The 18,879-nt window shown below is 44.0% G+C and overlaps 1 protein-coding gene across 4 annotated transcripts in view; it reads right to left on the reverse strand.

Annotated features, from left to right (window-relative positions):
* Positions 1-14,452, reverse strand: part of BCAS1 (brain enriched myelin associated protein 1) — a 52,949-nt gene extending 38,497 nt beyond the window's left edge. For 2 of the 4 annotated variants that reach the window (XM_053394289.1, XM_053394287.1), the window contains exons 1-3: positions 14,339-14,452; positions 8,993-9,072; positions 5,433-5,520 (exon numbers count right to left, since the gene is read on the reverse strand). In XM_053394289.1, coding sequence (XP_053250264.1) covers positions 5,433-5,520; positions 8,993-9,064 — 160 coding nt within the window. In that variant the 5' untranslated portion in view covers positions 9,065-9,072; positions 14,339-14,452. The remainder of the gene's footprint in view (positions 1-5,432; positions 5,521-8,992; positions 9,073-14,338) is intronic. The other 2 variants (XM_053394288.1, XM_053394290.1) reach the window with 2 other exon arrangements.
* Between the last annotated feature and the right edge of the window lie 4,427 nt (positions 14,453-18,879).

The raw sequence follows: 18,879 nt of genomic DNA on the forward strand, positions 1-18,879 counted from the left end.
CAGCTTGTGACCCACCAAGGTTGAATTTCACCAAGTAGTACTTATGTTTGATGCATATTCTGCAGCTGGTCCAAACAATCCAGGTTCGCATGTATGCTACAACAGCAGCAAGAATACTCATTGCAAAGTATTGGAAGACACAAGATTTACCCACCCTGGAAGAGTGGCAGATGAAGGTGATGGACTATATGGAACTGGCGGAAATCTCTGGCAGAATCTGAGACCAGGGAGAAGAGTCGGTGGAAGAAGATTGGAAGAAATTCAAAGACTATTTGCAGAAATATTGTAAAATTAATGAATGTTAAAATGATGCTGGATTGAAATTAAGCGGCCTTAGCAACAAGGTTAATAAGAAAATGTAAAAATGGATTGATAATGGATGAAAATATATAGTTATAATATGTTGAGATATAGAGTTAAGATAAATGAAAAAGGGTAAGGACTTGCTGAACTAACTATGTGAACGGGGATACAAAAAAGGGAGGTGTGAGGAGGTCAGGGAAACAAGCAAATGAAATTCAAGATATGAAAAAATTGACTTGTTTTTAATTTTTTCCATTTACTTTTTCTGTATTTTGTATCTTTTTTCTATGTATTTGTGTATTTTTTGTATTTTTCTTCTTTTTTTTTCTTTTCTCTTGTTTTTTCTCTTGTCTTTTTTTTATTCGGTAATTTTCTGCTTTTTGTAAAACTTCAATAAATATTTTATAAAACAAACAAACAAACAAACAAACAAACAAACAATCCAGGTTCGGCTAATAAACCCAGCTAATTAACTGCCCCACAAGAATCACAGATATTGGCTTTCCTTCCCATTCACATCTGTGTAGCAGAATCTAGCTAGAAATGCATCTTCACTGAACACATACAGTTCCACCTCTAAGAGGCACCCAACTCACATCAGCCCCAGCCAGTATGATAAATGATGGGAGTTAACAACATCTGGAAGCTCCCATGTTAGCCACCCCTGGTGTAGACATAGCTTTCAGCCTATTCATATGACCCAGCTTCTATTATAATAATGTGAACTGCCCTGAGAACCATGGATGAAGGGTGGTATACAAATTTAATAAATAATAATGACAAGCTGGGTATTTTAGCTGCAGAATCAGGCCATATAACAAAGCAGGTAGCCTCCACTGGGTCCACAGATGAAGAGGGCAACTTATCAAGCACTGGAGCTCCACCAGAACACAGGAATAGCTTGGACACATTGACTATCTGGGTTGCTTTTGTTATTTCAGCAGATTGGTAAACTTACTGCCACCCATTTACTAAATATGCTGCTAAATACACACAAGCCAGGGTGCTATGAAGTCTGGGAAAGTATCAACAAGATGAAAGATACAGAGAAAGAATCAGAAATTGTAAGTTTGATGGTGCTGCATGATGTCTTTGTTTCACTATAGTCTCCTTTGGCATCACTGGGATACATTGTTCTTTATCACTTTATGATGGGGCACTTTATTTGTGAATACTTCATTCTCTTGCTCATGAGGAGGATCTAGAAAGCTTCACTGGAGCTTGGCCGCTTATTGGTCTTGATCTCAAAATGGTATAAATGTGTATGGAGTAATTGTGAGCTGGGACTGGTTATGTTTGCTCCGTATAATTTCCTTTTGCATGGTGTGGGGAGTGGGAGTAAGAGTGAGACATCGTCTTTCTTACCCACCAACTCACCCATCTGATGCCCCTGCCCTACCCTGCAGAGGAGGCTTCCTGGGAGCCTCATGGAAAACACTTTGAGGTTCCTAAAGACCTCAGTATAGAAGCTATCAATATCTATTTATAGACACATGCTACACTTTAACTTTCTCAGCAGGCACAGAAAGGTAGCCGTGTTGGTCTGCCATAGTCAAAACAAAATTTTTTTTTCCTTCCAGTAGCACCTTAAAGACCAACTAAGTTAGTTCTTGGTATGAGCTTTCGTGTATCTGAAGAAGTGTGCATGCACACGAAAGCTCATACCAAGAACTAACTTAGTTGGTCTTTAAGGTGCTACTGGAAGGAAAAATTTTTTTTGTTTTTTCTCAGCAGGGTTCTTGTTGTTTGACTCTTAACCAGCACCTGTTTTTAGTTTGTAAGTAGCTTAACAGAGTAATGCAACATTTTTTGAAATTCAAGATCTAGCACATTTCAGATTATCTTGCAATGATTTATGTTTTTCTTAAATTATGCATGCCAGTGCAGTAAACAAGTGCCAGTTTTTCAGAAAGACCAGGCTTGTTTTTTGAGAGAAAGGGCTTCACTTATTTGCCCTGGCAAGGAAGGGTTATTAATCCATGGCATTTAGGCCAACGTCTCAAATTAGGGCTTTGAATACACAGTTGTACCTTCAGCCACGACTATACGTTAAGAGGCATATAAATGGCTTCATGCACCTTGAAGCAAAGCTGCAACTCCAAATATCACACCACTGCCTTTGAGAAAGGGAGTGCAGAACTTTTTTTCCACTTTCGTTTGTGAACATGGATAAAGTGTGACTGCTATATTGCTGACATCTCCTTGTGTTTGTGTGAAACAATAGAGAATGGTTTTACTTTTAGCATATAGGGCGGGTGTGTAAAAATACTTCCTGTGCTATGATATTAAATAACAGGAAGGCCTTGAGAGATGCACAGTTTTGAATGCCGTGTGGAACCCAACAACTTGGAAGCAACTATCCACATAAGCCAAGTGTCTTGGGGTTCAGCTAAAATTTGATGCATCAGAATGATGTGTGCTGGATGTGGCACCATAAGACAGACAGCAAACAGCTGCAAAAACATGCTGCCTAATGAAAGAAACGCTTCTGATTTAATACAGACATGGGGCAGAGGGAAGTACGTGCTTATCTTTTTAATCAAGATCTCCATTAAAACAAACGTTACCATCTTCAGAGAAGCTTTATGTGAACAGCTGCACTTGTTCAGGTTGTAACACAAAACAAGTTAAATGCCACCAAGCCTGCACACCTGTTGTCTGTATTCTGACAATTGCTTGACATCCCCTCCTGTTTTGTTTTTTGCTTTTCCTGTTTTATAGTCCCAGCAGAAAACAAAAACAGGAGGCTTATCAACCCCCAGGTGTTGGGCTGTTTCTGCTTGTTGTGCTACACAACTGGGGTCACCAAACGTTTTGGGCCCATGGGCACATTTGGATTTTTGAGTGAGTGCTGTGCACTCAGTAGGATTCAGTAAAATTAATCTGAGCTTTGAAAAGTACATAAAGTAAAATGGGAAGTGAGAAAGAAGAAGAAGAGTTTGGATTTGATATCCCGCTTTATCACTACCCTAGGGAGTCTCAAAGTGGCTAACATTCTCCTTTCCCTTCCTCCCCCACAACAAACACTCTGTGAGGTGAGTGGGGCTGAGAGACTTCAAAGAAGTGTGACTAGCCCAAGGTCACCCAGCAGCTGCATGTGGAGGAGCAGAGATGCGAACCCGGTTCCCCAGATTATGAGTCTATTGCTCTTAACCACTACACCACACTGGCTCCAGAAAGAACAGCACTCTTCTGATTTCCTTCTTCAACACTTCATATCCCTCCAAGGGAGTGGGGAGAGTATAGGAATTGTCATCAGAACATAAGGAGAGCCCTGCAGGATCAGTTCAATAGCCCATCTAGTCCAGCATCATCCTGTTTACAAAGTGGCCACCCAGTTGTCCACAGAAAACCCATGAGCAAGACTCAAACACAAGAACACTCTCCACCACCACTTCATGACCAGGGTATAGGGGCTTAGAGGTTTCAGACACATCAGGGGAAGACTTCAAGGGCACCATGTTGGTGACCTCTGTGTTACAAGTTGGGGAACACTCCTATTGTCCTTGAGTGTGCATACACACAAGACAGGCAGACATAAGCAAGGGCAAATGTCAGTCCTCTTTTGCAGAGAGCATGGTCTGGCAGACAAGCCAACTTCTGAATGAGTCAGAGAAAGAAGTCAAATACCATTAATCACTCTGAGTTAACACCCACAACTTATATATGATATTGACATATCTGCTTTTTGTGCTGCGCCTGAACCTCCACCTATGTACTGTACACAGAGAAGAGTCAAGTGACCAATAAATAAATCAAATATAAGCAGGGCTATGGAGAATAGGGTTCATTTGTAGGTTGGTGCCATCAGATTATGGACAGCCATTTTGAAACAATCCCCTGGAGGTCTGTTTGTGGGAATGTTATGCAGAAATTAGTCCACACAAATTTGTCTGCTCATGAGATCCAGTAGTAATCCCGTAACCTGTTCACAGACACACCCAGGAAGCTCTGCAGTCCCCATCCCAGTCATTACACTGGAAGATTGCCCTAAAGCCCACAGCAAAAAGCATCCAAACCCTTTATAGGCTAGGAGTTTGGAAGAATTCAAACTTTGCCTTGCTTTTCTATTACAGTTTCAAAGGAAAACAAAACCAGCTAGGCCAGACCCCTCCTTTCCAGTCTACTGGCAATGATCAACTTTCCCTCAAATCATGTCCAACTTTATGTTTTGCAACATGTCCCTCTCTCTTCCCCTATCACATTTCCTGATGATTTTAGATTTTAAAGTTGCACTCATTTTGGGAAGTGAGTCATTACAGACCCCAAGTGGAATCACTTGATCACATTAAGGGCCAGCTGCATTAATATTCACTGCATGACACAAATGCAGCTCTCTGTTTTGCAAATAGATTCCCATACCTTGATCCTAAACACACACTTTCATAAATGCAGCAAACTAGCCATGCAGAAGCCACACAGCTCGTACTAAGCAGGCAGGTGTTTCCTCGGGGGTGTGATAAATGATGTGGTTTTGTCTTACATGGTTTTATCTCATGCATGTTTTATAAAAGCTTTCTGGATTGTCATTGTTTCTGGCTCCCAGCCTTTGCCTATAATATACTATAGCATATAGTATGGACTGTATACCAATATGATTAATGTCTGCTTAATTTGTATGATTTATATACGTCTCCTGGGAAAAGGAATGCCAGAGAGAAATGCCAAAGAGATCGCATCTTTTATTGGTCTGAACTGCAATCAGTATAGGAAGAGGCAAACTGATGAATGACACAGAATAAAAAGTATTTTGTTTCTAGACAATGATCTAAGCGAAATAACTAAGAAACACCCATTGTCCCCATATGTGTCCAAGAACAAGGGCTGGATTATATGTAGCAATCACGTAGAGCTGTCCTGAACACTCTATCCATTGCAGCTAGCGAAGAGTTTGAACACCTAGATTAGCAGAGGTTGACCCACTAAATGCATCACAAACGCACATTCTTATATCAGATTACATAACAACTGCCCCCTAAAATCTTGCATGTTTTTATACCCAGGAAGTGAACATTTGCATAAATGTGTGGGTGTGGATTTCTCTTTGTACAGGGGGCTTGTTTAAATCAGCTGGAGTTGGAGGGTCCATCCAGAAATGGGCATGACAGCCTTTCCTGCTCTGAACATACCTGCATCACCATTTGCAGAAGGAACAGTCTGTATAGTCGCGATTGTGACAGGTCCATTCTTAAGGTTTTCAGGAGGTTCAGATGAAACCTAGAGCATCAGACTGAAGGTTAGTCGTTGAAACTGCTTGGTCACAAACCCTTGCACAATTTTGAACACTGCAGTAATAAACCCTAACTCGGTTCAGAAGAGAGTGGTTCATTATTACCTTGGGCTTATGCATTCCCTCTTTCCTCTCCCTGTTCCCATCATGCCCTTTACATCAGAACTGGGCAAACTATGTTTTGCTCAAACCAGTTTTCCAGGCTCAGGTGTGTAACAACAAACCATGGCTTGCCATTAAACTAGAAGTCAGGGAAAGAATGAGAAAATGCGAGTAGAGGAAGGAAGAGGATGTGCAAGCATTAAAGAATTCTGGGTACTGGTGTTCACCCTTCAATGAGTTACAATTCCTGGCAACCCTTAACAAATTACAGTGGAACCTTGGTTCTCGAACAGCTTAGTTGACAAACAAATCAGCTCCCGAACACTGAAAACCCGGAAGTGTTCCGGTTTTCAAACGTTTTTTGGAAGCCAAACATCAGACACAGCTTCTGCTTGACTGCAGGAAGCTCCTGCAGCCAATCAGAAGCAGCACCTTGGTTTTCGAACGTTTCGGGGGTCAAATGGACTTCCGGAACGGATTATATTTGAGAACCGAGTTACCACTGTACAATGCCCAGAGTGCTTTGAGGGAAAGAATGTGCTTCAAATGTGCTTTAAATGTTTAGTGTGTTTGCATCCTGGGAGGAGATGTGTGGGTGGAGGAGACTCAGCTATGGAATTCTTAAATTTACTTTTGTGCTTGGATCACTCCCATTTGTATTTGGGTATTTCGACAAACAAATAGCATGGGACTTGATCCTTCTGAGCCACAAAGCTTTGTCTATCCCTGGTTGGTGTTCTATTTGCTTACCTAATCATCGTTTAGCTAGAGATCCACCCTGTTCACTGCTGCCCTTCACAGTCCTTGCTTGATGTATCCCATCCCTACCACCATCCTGGAGCTTTTTCCTTACATGGGCCGTTTTTATAGGTACAGTGGTACCTCGCAAGACGAATGCCTCGTAAGACGAAAAACTCGCAAGACGAAAGAGTTTTTCGTTTTTTGAGTTGCTTCGCAAGACGAATTTCCCTATGGGCTTGCTTCGCAAGACGAAAATGTCTTGCAAGTTTGTTTCCATTTTCTTAAAACCATTAATACCCAGGGTGCATTGCTTGAAGAGGTGCAGTTGCGACTTGACTTCGAGGAGCAACTCATAGCACACGGTGTGGTAGCCTTTTTTGAGGTTTTTGAAGACTTTGGTGATTTTTGAAGCTTTTCCAAAACTTATTTTGCAGCCATTTGGTAAGTTAAACTTGTAAAACTTTTTTTGGGGGGTTTGGATTTTGGGTTGGGGTGTTTGGAATTCAAGGACTTGGTGTTGGGGAGGGGTTTGCAAGAATCTGGAAGCTTGTGTTTTTTTTCTGCATTTTTATGATTTTTTGTGACCATTGGGGCACTCTGCTGTTGTTAAAAAAAAAGATTTCTGGGTTTGGATTTCTGTGTGGTGGGTGGCTGGGGGAATAGTTGAGAGGGGGTTTGCAAGAATCTGGAAGCTGTTTTGGAAGAGGATGCCCAAAAGGACTTTCGTCACTCAGGAGGAGGCCAAGTTGCCTGGCCACAAGCCCATGAAGGACCGTCTGACCCTGCTCTTCTGTGCCAACGCAAGCGGCGACCTGAAGTTCAAGCCCCTGCTGGTGTACCACTCGGAGAACCCACGGGCCTTCAAGAAACACAAGGTCGACAAGGAGCAGCTGAGTGTCATGTGGCAATCCAACAGTAAGGCTTGGGTCACACGTGTGCTGTTTGTGGACTGGGTCAATCTTGCTTTTGGCCCTGCTGTCAAACAGTACCTGCTGGACAACGACCTGCCGCTGAAGGCTTTGCTTCTGATGGACAATGCTCCTGCTCATCCTAAAGGCCTTGAAGAGGACTTGTTGGAGGAGTTCAGCTTCATCAACATCATGTTCCTGCCACCTAACACCACGCCACTGCTCCAGCCAATGGATCAGCAGCTCATCGCCAATTTCAAAAAACTCTACACCAAGGAGCTTCGAGGTGACTGATTGCACCAACATCACCCTGCGGGAATTCTGGAAGGACCACTTCGACATCATCACCTGCTTGAAGATGATCACCACGGCCTGGGACGGGATCAACCAGAGAAATTTGAATTGTGCTTGGCGCAGCCTGTGGCCGGACTGTGTGGCACCAAGTGACTCTGATGCACCAGAGTCAACAGTGGTGCAGGACATTGTTTCCTTGGGGAGGACCATGGGCCTGGAGGTCACAGAGGAGGACGTCAGCGAGCTGGTAGAGGAGCACGACCACGAGCTGACCACACAGGAGCTGGTCGAACTGCAGGCAGAGGCTGCGCAGGAGCAGGCCTCGCTGGAAGAGGAGGAAGCAACTGAGGAACGGCTGTCCTTCAAAGAACTGAGGGACATTTGCCAGAAGTGGAAAGATGTGCAGGCTTTTGCACAGCGGCACCACCCTGACAAGGACCTGACACGTGACCTTGCGAACACTTTTGATACGAGGGTCATGTCGTCTTTCAGGGAGGTGCTGAAAAGGCGGATGAAGCAGCAGACCATGGACAGGTTCTTCAGCAAGAAGCAAAGAGTGGAAGAGGAACCTTCTTCGAGTTGTCCCCCAGAGTCTTAGAAAATGTATGTAGAGTACTGTACACTTTGGTGATTTTTAGATGCTTTTCTGTCATGTTTAGAAACTTAAATTATTGTTCCTTCAATTTTTGAAATGCTCTTTACAGTATGTGTGACTTTAAAGAGCACTTAATAAACTCTTTTTGTACCAAATTTGGCTTTGTTTGGACTTTTTTTGACCATAGGAACGCATTAATTGATTTTCAATGCATTCCTATGGGAATCCGTGCTTCGCAAGACGAAAAATTCGCAAGGCGAAAAAACTCGCAGAACGAATTAATTTCGTCTTGCGAGGCACCACTGTAGAGGCATCCATCCAAGCATGCACATAACCCTACAATTTCCTGACACAGTACAAAATACAAAAGCAAAATTTAGATGCTGCATAGTTGGGTCTCCATCTCCTCCCAGTCTCTAAATACAGACTGCATTTCTTTCAGCCCAGCAAGTGTAGCTGGGGGCTGCCAGAGACACAGCTTGTGCCATGGGTAGGCAAACCAAGGCCTCGGGGGCCAGATTCGGCCCAATTGCCTTCTCAATCTGGCCCACGGACGAGAATCGGTGTGTTTTTACATGAGTAGAATGTGCTTTTTTATTTAAAATGCATCTCTGGGTTATTTGTGGGGCCTGCCTGGTGTTTTTACATGAGTAGTGGGGCATAGGAATTCGTTCATATTTTTTTTTCAAAATATAGTCCAGCCCCCCACAAGGTCTGAGGGACAGTGGACCAGCCCCCTGCTGAAAAAGTTTGCTGCTTGTGCATTTTCAATACAATTTGACCAGACGAAGCAGAACAAAGAAATCTACAGATTTTTACCTCTGAATATGCTGTTATGTGAACAGGTTCGTCGTCTTCAGGTTCCCTTTGCATGGACATTGTGTTTCCCATAGTGGACGCTGTGTTTGAGAAAATACAGAATTTAGGAAACATGGGGTTGACTGAGCAGCCTTTAGCTACACTTCAGAGCAGGGATGTATTCGCAGGACCCTATGAGGATGTGAGTTTTCTTGGCAGGGATACTGGAGTGGCTTGCCAGTTCCTGCTCCAGGTGGATCACATTTGGTGATCCTGAAGCTGAGGCTCCAATACTTTGGCCACCCTCATGAGAAGAGAAGACTCCCTGGAAAAGACCCTGATGTTGGGAAAGATGGAGGGCACAAGGAGAAGGGGACGACAGAGGACGAGATGGTTGGACAGTGTTCTCGAAGCTACCAGCATGAGTTTGACCAAACTGTGGGAGGCAGTGCAAGACAGGAGTGCCTGGCGTGCTCTGGTCCATGGGCTCATGAAGAGTCGGACATGACTAAACGACTAAACAACAACAACAACAACATGGGGATGTGAGAGACACTAAACCGTAGTTCGTATTCTCACATACACCACCACTTCTCTGAGTCGTTGAGAAGTTTCAGATGCATCAGTTTGCCCAGTTTTAAATTACCTTTGGGAGGTGGTTACTGGAGGCTTAGTGGCACTAGGCAGTATTTACATGTATTAACAAATGTACGGGCAGAGCACAGGTGGAAGCACAGCTTAACTTACAAATACTCCACCAGACAGTGAAAGTCATAGAACCATAGGTTCATAGAATTGTAGGCCTGGAAGGGACCCAAAGGGGCATCTATTCTACCCCTGTGCAATCCACTGCACCCACATAGGACCTCTTGAGAGAGGCAGGCTGCACCTCAAGATGCAGAGCCCAAACTCAGCTCTGTCTCAGCACCTATTTCAAAATGTAGTCTTGCTCTTTTCACACACAAACACCTAGATCACAACATCCTTAGCTGGGGTGGAGAAGGTGTTGCTCTTCCCATTTGAAAAACTACAGATGCTTTATCAATAAGCAATTGTTCAACAATTTAGTCCCATGGAATCAACATCACATGAAAATCCCTAGCCTTTAATCTGCAGTTCCCCTAACAATAAATGTCCCATTAAGGAAGTCTCCAGCAGTACTTCTGACACCATTAACCCTTTCCTGTTCAAACCCAGATCTGTTGCTCATGTGGTAGAGACAAGGCATGACACCCCTGCCCTCCATCATGCAAATTATGCTCACAACTTAAGGAATAAGGTGAGTCCTGGTGAATGAGGCCAAATGCTGATCTTGTCCGGCATCCTGTTCTCACAGGGAGCAACAAGATGCCTATGAGAAGCCGGCAAGCAGGACTAGAGCCAGGCAAAACCCCTTGAGGATTTTGAGAGCAGGGCTGGTATGGGCATGTGGCCTGGAAAGCCCCAATAGCTGGACAGAGGACAGGAGGGCTGAGGTCTCTCACTCCTAACGTACGGCATGTATTTTACCAATGGCATAGAAAGCTGCCTTATGTCTAACTCAGTACTGCCTACACTGACTGAATCCTTCCTAGCCCGATCCAGAAATTCCACAGACTGAACCTGGGACTTGTTGGAGCCTAGCTGTTACAGCATTATGAAAATGCAAAGGAAGAAAGATAGCACTCAATAAATCAAGTCAAACTACTCACTAAAAATGAAGCGAACAAGAGAGAGATTGTGTGGTCCCTTAAGCAGATCTCACTTGGAAGGGATTTCCACAATAATTCAAAAAGTACCTGAAAGTCAGGCAGGAAAATTTAATACCCCACACCAAACTGTTCACTTTTGTATTTTAATTTGCACTGCCTTTGCACATGATTGGGGCAGACCTACATGCAAAAGTGTGAGTCTGCCACCATCAAGTATCATCCACTTTGATTAATTGATTGGACAAGTTTATTTATATGACACTTTTCCACAGTGAACGGTGCCCAAAGGGACTTACAGCAATCATTCAAATCATAAAAATACATAGCATTGGAAATACAAATATACAAAATGCAGAACATGTCAGTAAATTCAAGAATGACAAAAATCAACAATTGGGCAAACGCAGAATAAATTCAATCATAAAAAAACAAAAAACAAAAATCTAGGCTTAAGTACATAACATTACAAAGCAAACTAGAGTTAGTCAGCTGCCCTAAGTTTGCTTAGCAATGGACAACCCTGCATGATGTATACAATATCTAATAGAATGTAAAAGGCAGGAAGTTTTGTCACCAAATTCAGGAATATGAAGTTTGGATCATGAGCCTTAGGTGCCAATCTGCCTATGACAAAAACACATGTGGGGAAAAATGTGGAACATGTGAAATATGTCAGACACGTGACTTATTGCTAAACAAATATCCGGCTGCACAGCCAGCAGTGGCACTCAGTAGACGGATGCTACTGCCTGTGTACACACCCGAGGGGAAATAAGGGTTGGCAACCTGTAGAAACGCTTGTTTGGCATTTCTGCAATTGTCTTGCTGGTCCCAGAAAATGTGTGCCAAGTGGTGTCCACCACAAATCTGGAGGGCAAAGTTTTCTATCTGTCTCTACTCTGTCTCTACTCTCTTTCCCTGCTTCAGAGCCGACCGCTAAGGGAAGGGACTGGGATTAGTCACTCGGAGTAAACAAGAACCACCCTTGAACAATTCAAACAGGCACCCAGCTGAGCTCACGTCCTATTTGAAGCCTCTGCGATTTCTGCTTGGCCTTGAAGGCAAGCCTCCAGATTGTTCATTCCCTGTGCTGAATTCTTCTAACAGGGGAAACTCACACATTGGACTCCACAGGCAAACAGGTCCTGGGAACTTTGAAAGGGGGGAAGTGGATCAGGGGAGGGTGATTTGGAGCAGGAAAATGACTGGCAGTGGAAAGGGTTAAGCAACCCCTCTTCACCTGCCACATCTCTAATCAAGCCTCCTTTTCTTCAGAAAAAGCAAGGATCAGGGCATGTTAATGTGATAATGTTCATTGCCCCTTCTTATCTCTGTTTCCTGCCTGCTTGTATGCAGGGTTTACTTGGGTGGCCAGTGTAATGTGCAAGTCAGAATACTGTGGGCACTTCCAAACTGTTGCTATTTTCAGATGGGATTCAATCATTCCCGGCAAATTCAGGTTGCACAAAGATTTGGTGATCTCGTGCAACAGACCTGCCTCCCCCCAATCAGACTTTTTTTGATATATGAAAAATGATGGGGAAACACACTGTAAAGTGTGGACAACATTTATTCTACACAAATCAGGGTGAATGCTCAGTAAGAAGTTAATCTGGAAGTGCCATGTGTCACGAACATTGCTGCTGCAATGCTCTGGAATTTCCTGGCCTATTCACAACATTGCAAATTCATAGAGGTTGCAAGCAGGGTCAGTGCCAGGCAATTGCTGAAATGCCCTCTAGCAGAGTTCACCGTGCATCATTGGGGCCCAATGTCTGGCTTACCTCGCAGAGGCAGCACTTGGATGTAGGGAGTGAGGTGCCAATTTAATGCATAATGCATCTGATGCAGTGTTGCGCCATAACTTTGTGAGACATCAGATTGTTACCCAGTGCTGGTCATAGGGTCAGGCCTGATCTACCTAGGTAATGTGATTTGTCATTTTAATTTCCCACAATGCCCTGGGAGCCCTGGCAGCTGCCCAAGGATTCTGGCTGCTGGTGCCACCCGTGGCTGCTAATATGAGCTGGAGGAGAGAAGAAAAAGGAAATTTGCAGCCAGGTGTAACATGTGAGTTGGTTCCAAACATGGCATACTTAACCAATGTATTTATATAATTCATGAGAATGCACTACATTCCTCCACAGAGCCCACCTTTCCCACGAAGCCCTCCAGTCCTTTTCAATGAAAGAAATCAAGTCAAATCCGATTCAGGGTTAATTTGTGCATTACAATACACTGGCAAGAGGAGATGTGCAAAACCATTTGTGCAAGCTCTGTCAACACTTCTGAGTATTGTGCAAAGGGTGAAGTATGCAAGCTGCATTCTCTTGCCGACAGCATAATGCTCAAGTTGTGCAAACTCCAAAAGTGTGAAAAGGTGTGTGTGAGGTTCCTAACCCTGTCTCATGATAAAGTGTGGAACATCTCGCAATCTGGACTCACTCCGTTTGAAATGTGTCTCTCTATCTCAGCCTCAGTTACCTTTTATAAAATGGGAATGATAGTAATCAACCTTAGAAGAGTGTTGTGAAAATGATTAAGAAAATGCTTTTTTAAAAAAGATGACACCTTACACCAGCTAAGCTACACACAGTGTAAGTAAACAACTAGAGGAACAACTGCTGCCATGACTATTTTTTTTAACAGTCTTCAATGCTTTTTATTTTATTTTGCTGTGACCTAACCTGGGACCTTCTGGTTAAGGGTGTGTAGTAAATATAATTAAAACAACAATAACAAAGAGTGATAATGTAATACCACCATCACCTTTGGTAGTCATGTCCAAAACTCGGCTGATAATGGACAGAAATACTCCAATGTATTGGATTCCTGGCTGCATCATCACATTAAAACTTACTATTGTATGTTTAGATGCAGAGACTATACCAAAATGAGAAGGAAGATACAGCTATGGTTCTATGTAAGTCACTTCAAACTGTATACAGCTCTCCGGTTGTATTTTCATTTACCCCAACCTTCCACCAAGGGGCTCCAAGCAAGAAGCATAGTCCATTTTTTCCTTACAACAACCCTGTGAGGTAGATTAGCCTGGAAATGGTAACTGGGCAAAGTGATCTTCCATGCCTGAGCTGGGATCGCATCAATATCCCACTGAGAAGCAGTGTGATGCGGCAGCTAGAGTGTTGGAACTGACTTGGGGAGTCCTAGGCTTGAATCTCAGTTCACAGAGTGACCCCTGAGCCCATCGCCCTCCTAATCTGCCTCACAGGGTTGTTGTGAGAATGAAGTAGGCTGCCGTAAGCTAAAGCATTGCCACTTTGGATCCTCTGCGACTTTGCAAGGGACCCTTAAGCACACCTCTTGAGTTTTATCCACCTTCCTTCTGCGACCCTTGCGAAATCTGAGATTGCTTGTGCAGTTGAGCTGGCCTTATCCCCTATCAGAGATCTGATTTCAACAAGGGGAGGAGGAATGATTCTGCTCTAAGGCAGAAGCAAGAAGGAACAGCACACACACACACACACACAGCCATGTTGACAGGCAAACAAAACAACACTGTTTTGCAGCTCGAGAAACTGGCAAAATCCCATAGGAAGGGCCATCCTTCAGCTTTCTAAATGCCTTGGGGCAGGGGAGAGAGGAGGAGGGGGAAATGCTCCAAGCCTGAAAGCTCTGAGAAGACCATAGCAACAAAAAGAAAACGACAGCTTACCCTGGATGCTTTTCCGTCAAGACCCTGGCACTGCTGCGTAGTTCTCTCGGAGCTGTTCAGGAAGAGGTGCTGCACTTTACAAAAGTCCTTCCCAGAGGCCAACAGGTGCCTTGCTGTGCCTTGGGCAATCTTCCGTACGAAATAGCGCAAACACTGGGTTAGCCACATATGGAGAGGGTGGAGTCCCTGCTCAAGTATTTTTGCTTCCTGGCTTCCAGGGCCACCCAAACCTGTTCAGTTACATGCGTCCTTTTCTGGAGTTGATGATGCCTGTTAACTCCGTATGAGTAAAATGAAAGTCTGCACAGTCAGATATCATGCACTCGTACTCTGAATGCAACTTAAGGAGATGTTTGTGCAAAGGTAAATCACACCAAGTTCCTTTTTTAAAAAAGATTTTTTCTTATTGATTTCCACAAGCTTTACAAATTTACTTAAATTTCAATATATATTTTTGTCTAATATTTTGACTTCCCACCCTTATCTCTGTGATGTTTTTATTCCCACCTTATAACTATTGCTTTATATAACATACTTTTAACTAATACAATTATCCTCTACAGTGGTACCTCGGGTTACAGACGCTTCAGGTTACAGACGTTTCAGGTTACAGACTGCTCTAACCCAGAAATAGTACCTTGGGTTAAGAACTTTGCTTCAGGATGAGAACAGAAATTGTGCGGTGGTGGCGCGGCGGCAGCAGGAGGCCCCATTAGCTAAAGTGGTACCTCAGGTTAAGAACAGTTTCAGGTTAAGAACGGACCTCCAGAACAAATTAAGTTCTTAACCTGAGGTACCACTGTATTTCACTTATCATTGCTTTCATCCTGCTGCTCATAATTCAAACCCTGTCCACATTTTCATTTGACTGTAGCAGCTCTTCAAATAGTCCGAAATGGAAAATGTCATTTTCCATCAACAGTTCCATGAACAGTTCATCTCTTTTATCTCTTATTTTTGCTGTTAATTTCTCCATTTCCACATAGTCCATTAACTTTTGAAGCCATTCCTCCTTGGTTAGTACTTCTCATTCTTTCCATTTCTGCACATACAGGATTCTGGCTGCTGTTATTGCTTACGTAAATAGTTTAACCATCTTTTTCGGAACCTCTGTCCCTATTATCCCTAGGAGGAAAGCGTCAGGACTTTTGAGAATAACCAGTTTGAACATTTTGCATGTAAATCACACTGAGTTCCATGTCCATAAGATAAAGATGGAAAGGGTAAAAAGGAAGCAGGATATAAAAAGTTAAGGGTTACACACACACACACACACACACACACACACACAAACACACACACACACACACACACACACACGGGGTATTGCTGAGTCCCAAGGGAAACATGGAGAGCCACCTTTGACCCACAGCGTTTCCAGGGGTCAGCAAACTTTTTCACTGTCCCTCAGATCTTGTGGGAGGCCGGACTATATTTTGAAAAAAAGAATGAATGAATTCCTATCCCCCACAAATAGCCCAGAGATGTGTTTTAAATAAAAGCACAAATTCTACTCATGTAAAAATACCAGGCAGGCCCCACAAATAGCCCAGAGATGCATTTTAAATAAAAGCACACATTCTACTCATGTAAAAACACCAGGCAGGCCCCACAAATAACCCAGAGATGCATTTTAAATAAAAGGACACTGTACTCATGTAAAAACACACTGATTCCCAGACCATCCGCAGGCCGGATTTAGAAGGTGATTGGGCCGGATCCAGCCCCTTGTCCTTAGTTTGCCCAACCATGGTTTAGGCCATCCTGGATCTCCAGGAATTATTAGGAATAATGAGTAATGTTTTCATAGGCAAACCAGTGTAATAAAACATTATCTTTATAAAGGGCAATAACTAGTATTTCTTGTACACTTCAAGTCATAAATAATAATGGACACTGACGATCAGCAAAGATTACAATCACAGAACTGTTTTCGTTTCTTCCCTCCCCCCCTTCGGCATTGCAAAATAAATATTTAGATGTGACAATTTCCCTCTATTCATTATTTTTGTTGAATCTTCATCATCCATATATTTTGTTTGTTTGTTCACTATGAATTGGGACAGCTCTTAAGGTATTGTAACCAAATTTTCCATGATGGTTCCTGAGATCAAGGAGCAGTTTGTTTGGCCACCATTTTGAATCAAGATGGCGGGCCGAACCTTTTAAAACTGCTCTGATGTTTTGGTTTCTTAGACTTCCTGAGTAATGCTGGGTACAATACTGCCAGCATGTGATAACTGGTGACCATTCTTCTGGAAAGGCAGCAACCACAAAGAACCAGCTACATGCATCTTTAATGTGGGCTGAAAGCTTGTTTTGGATCATTCCTCTTGCTTGCCTGCATAGAGAGGAATGTGGAACCTCTGCTGATTGCACGGCTGGAATGTAGCCTATGGTACAAAGCATCACACCTGTTGCACCACCAGCTTCAATTTATGGCCCTGTCCAGTGTTATTTTTCTAGAAAAAGAGGTGCTGCAGCCCACCACGAACTTCTCCCTTGTTCTCTTAGAATGGCAATGTTGCCCACCAGAGATGCTGGAGACAAGCTTTGGCTGAAAAAAAAACCCTGGTCCCACCTACCACTGACATGTGGCCCCTGGAAGGCTGTCCAAGGGCCAGTGTGGCCCTTAAGCTGAACAAAGTTCCCCATCCCTGCTTAAGTTAGGGGAGGGGATCAGCAATGGGTTTGGATGCCAAGCAAGTGCATTGGATGCCATCCACGGTTCTCAGGTGGTCCCCCATCCAGGCTCTGGCCAGACTCAGTCCTTCAGAAAGGTGGTGGCCTCAAGTGCCTTCCAACCAAACCTTGTTCTTGTAAAGTGATAGACCTCACTTGTTTCAGTTCATTACTGGCAAATCTGTGTCTCTTCTTACTAGATGCCTGAGAAACACCACTGACTCTCTATCTAATGCCCAGATGCTTGGGTCCATACACCTTGTCTCCTTTTAATAAGACCAGGCCATAACTTGCCTGCGGTAAGCAGGATGTCCTCCTCTGGGCTTTGCCCTGCCGTATTTGCCCTGGTGGATATTCATTTTCCTTTATTTGCTTGAGGTTTATTCCACCCTCTGCGGCACTCATTATCCAGACATTTCTCTTTAACGTGTCACCTGACTTGGCTTGATCTCAGCCTGACTCATGCATTCCAGAAATTAAAATACTCCCTTGCTTTCTTTCTGTTTTCCTTCTGCCTACTTGCAGATAACATCGGCATGGAAAGAAAGGAGAAGAAATGTGGTTTTTTTGGGGGTGGTGGTAGAAAACTGCTTCCTAGCCCACCCACCAGAGCAGTGAATGGATACGGCTCTCCAGAGAAGGGATGTGGGGAGGTGCTGGTGAAAAACTGGATGTGGTGTGTGTGTGTGCATTTGGGGAGGGGTCACTTCTTCTGAACACAGCTGACTCACAGACACTCCATCACTCCCTCTGCACCATGGGCTGTCCACACCTACAGCGTCCCCTGCCCTGCCCTTCTCCCTGCTGAAATCAGGCTTGAAAGGAGCCTTCCATTGGCTCCAATAAAAGGCTTTCCCAAGCCTAATAGTTATACAAGGTAGGCAGTGGGGGAAAGAGACCATCTTCTTGGAGACTACAGCTGGAGAGGAAAGGTCAAGTCCCCCCTCCCCAGCTGTACTCTCCCAGAAGCCTACTTCAAAATAGGCTTACAAAATTGAAAAGCGAGTGTGCAGTTGTTTGCAGTATATGTGCAATGCCCACAATTGTTTCTCCAGTTTACAAATGGGCCCTAAAAGTTGGTATCCCTTTTTGGGCCCATGGGAAGGTGGTGGGCTCCCCTTCATTGGAGTTTGTTTAAAACTGAAAACCCTGTGAGATTAGGCAGAGTGGCCCAAGGCGCTTCCTGACTGAATCTTTGAACCTGAGTCTCCCACATATTAACACAACACTTGAACCACTACACAACACTGCCTCTCTGTGTATTCAGGTTATAAAAGCCCTACGGGTTATAATGGCTCCCCGGTATGAATGAGAGGATTGTAGCCTTTACAACAGGAGTGGAGACCAGATGAACTTATGAAGCTGCCTTGGAGAGAGTGAGACCATTGGTCCATTTATGAATCATCCAAACCTGATGTCCTCCAGGTTGTGGATTCCAACTCCCATCAGCCCTAGCCAACATGGCAAATGGTCAGGGATAATGGGAGTTGCAGCCTATCAATGTCTGAAGGCTCCTCATCCCTGGCAATAAAGGCAGCTGGTAGTGCTGACCAGCACTTCTGCTGTCCTCTGAATATCAAAATCTGGAGGCACAACTGGGTGGTGCTGTGGTCTAAACTACAGAGCCTAGGGCTTGCTGATCAGAAGGTCGGCAGTTTGAATCCCCACGATGAGGTGAGCTCGCGTTGCTCGGTCCCAGCTCCTGCCAACCTAGCAGTTTGAAAGCAGCTCAAAGTGCAAGTAGAAAAATAGGTACCACTCCAGTGGGAAGGTAAACGGTGTTTCTGTGCGCTGCTCTGGTTCACCAGAAACGGCTTAGCTATGCTGGCCACATGACCCGGAAGCTGTCTGTGGACAAA

The sequence above is a fragment of the Podarcis raffonei genome, chromosome 6, assembly GCF_027172205.1.
Source record: "Podarcis raffonei isolate rPodRaf1 chromosome 6, rPodRaf1.pri, whole genome shotgun sequence".
NCBI classification, from domain to species: domain Eukaryota; kingdom Metazoa; phylum Chordata; class Lepidosauria; order Squamata; family Lacertidae; genus Podarcis; species Podarcis raffonei.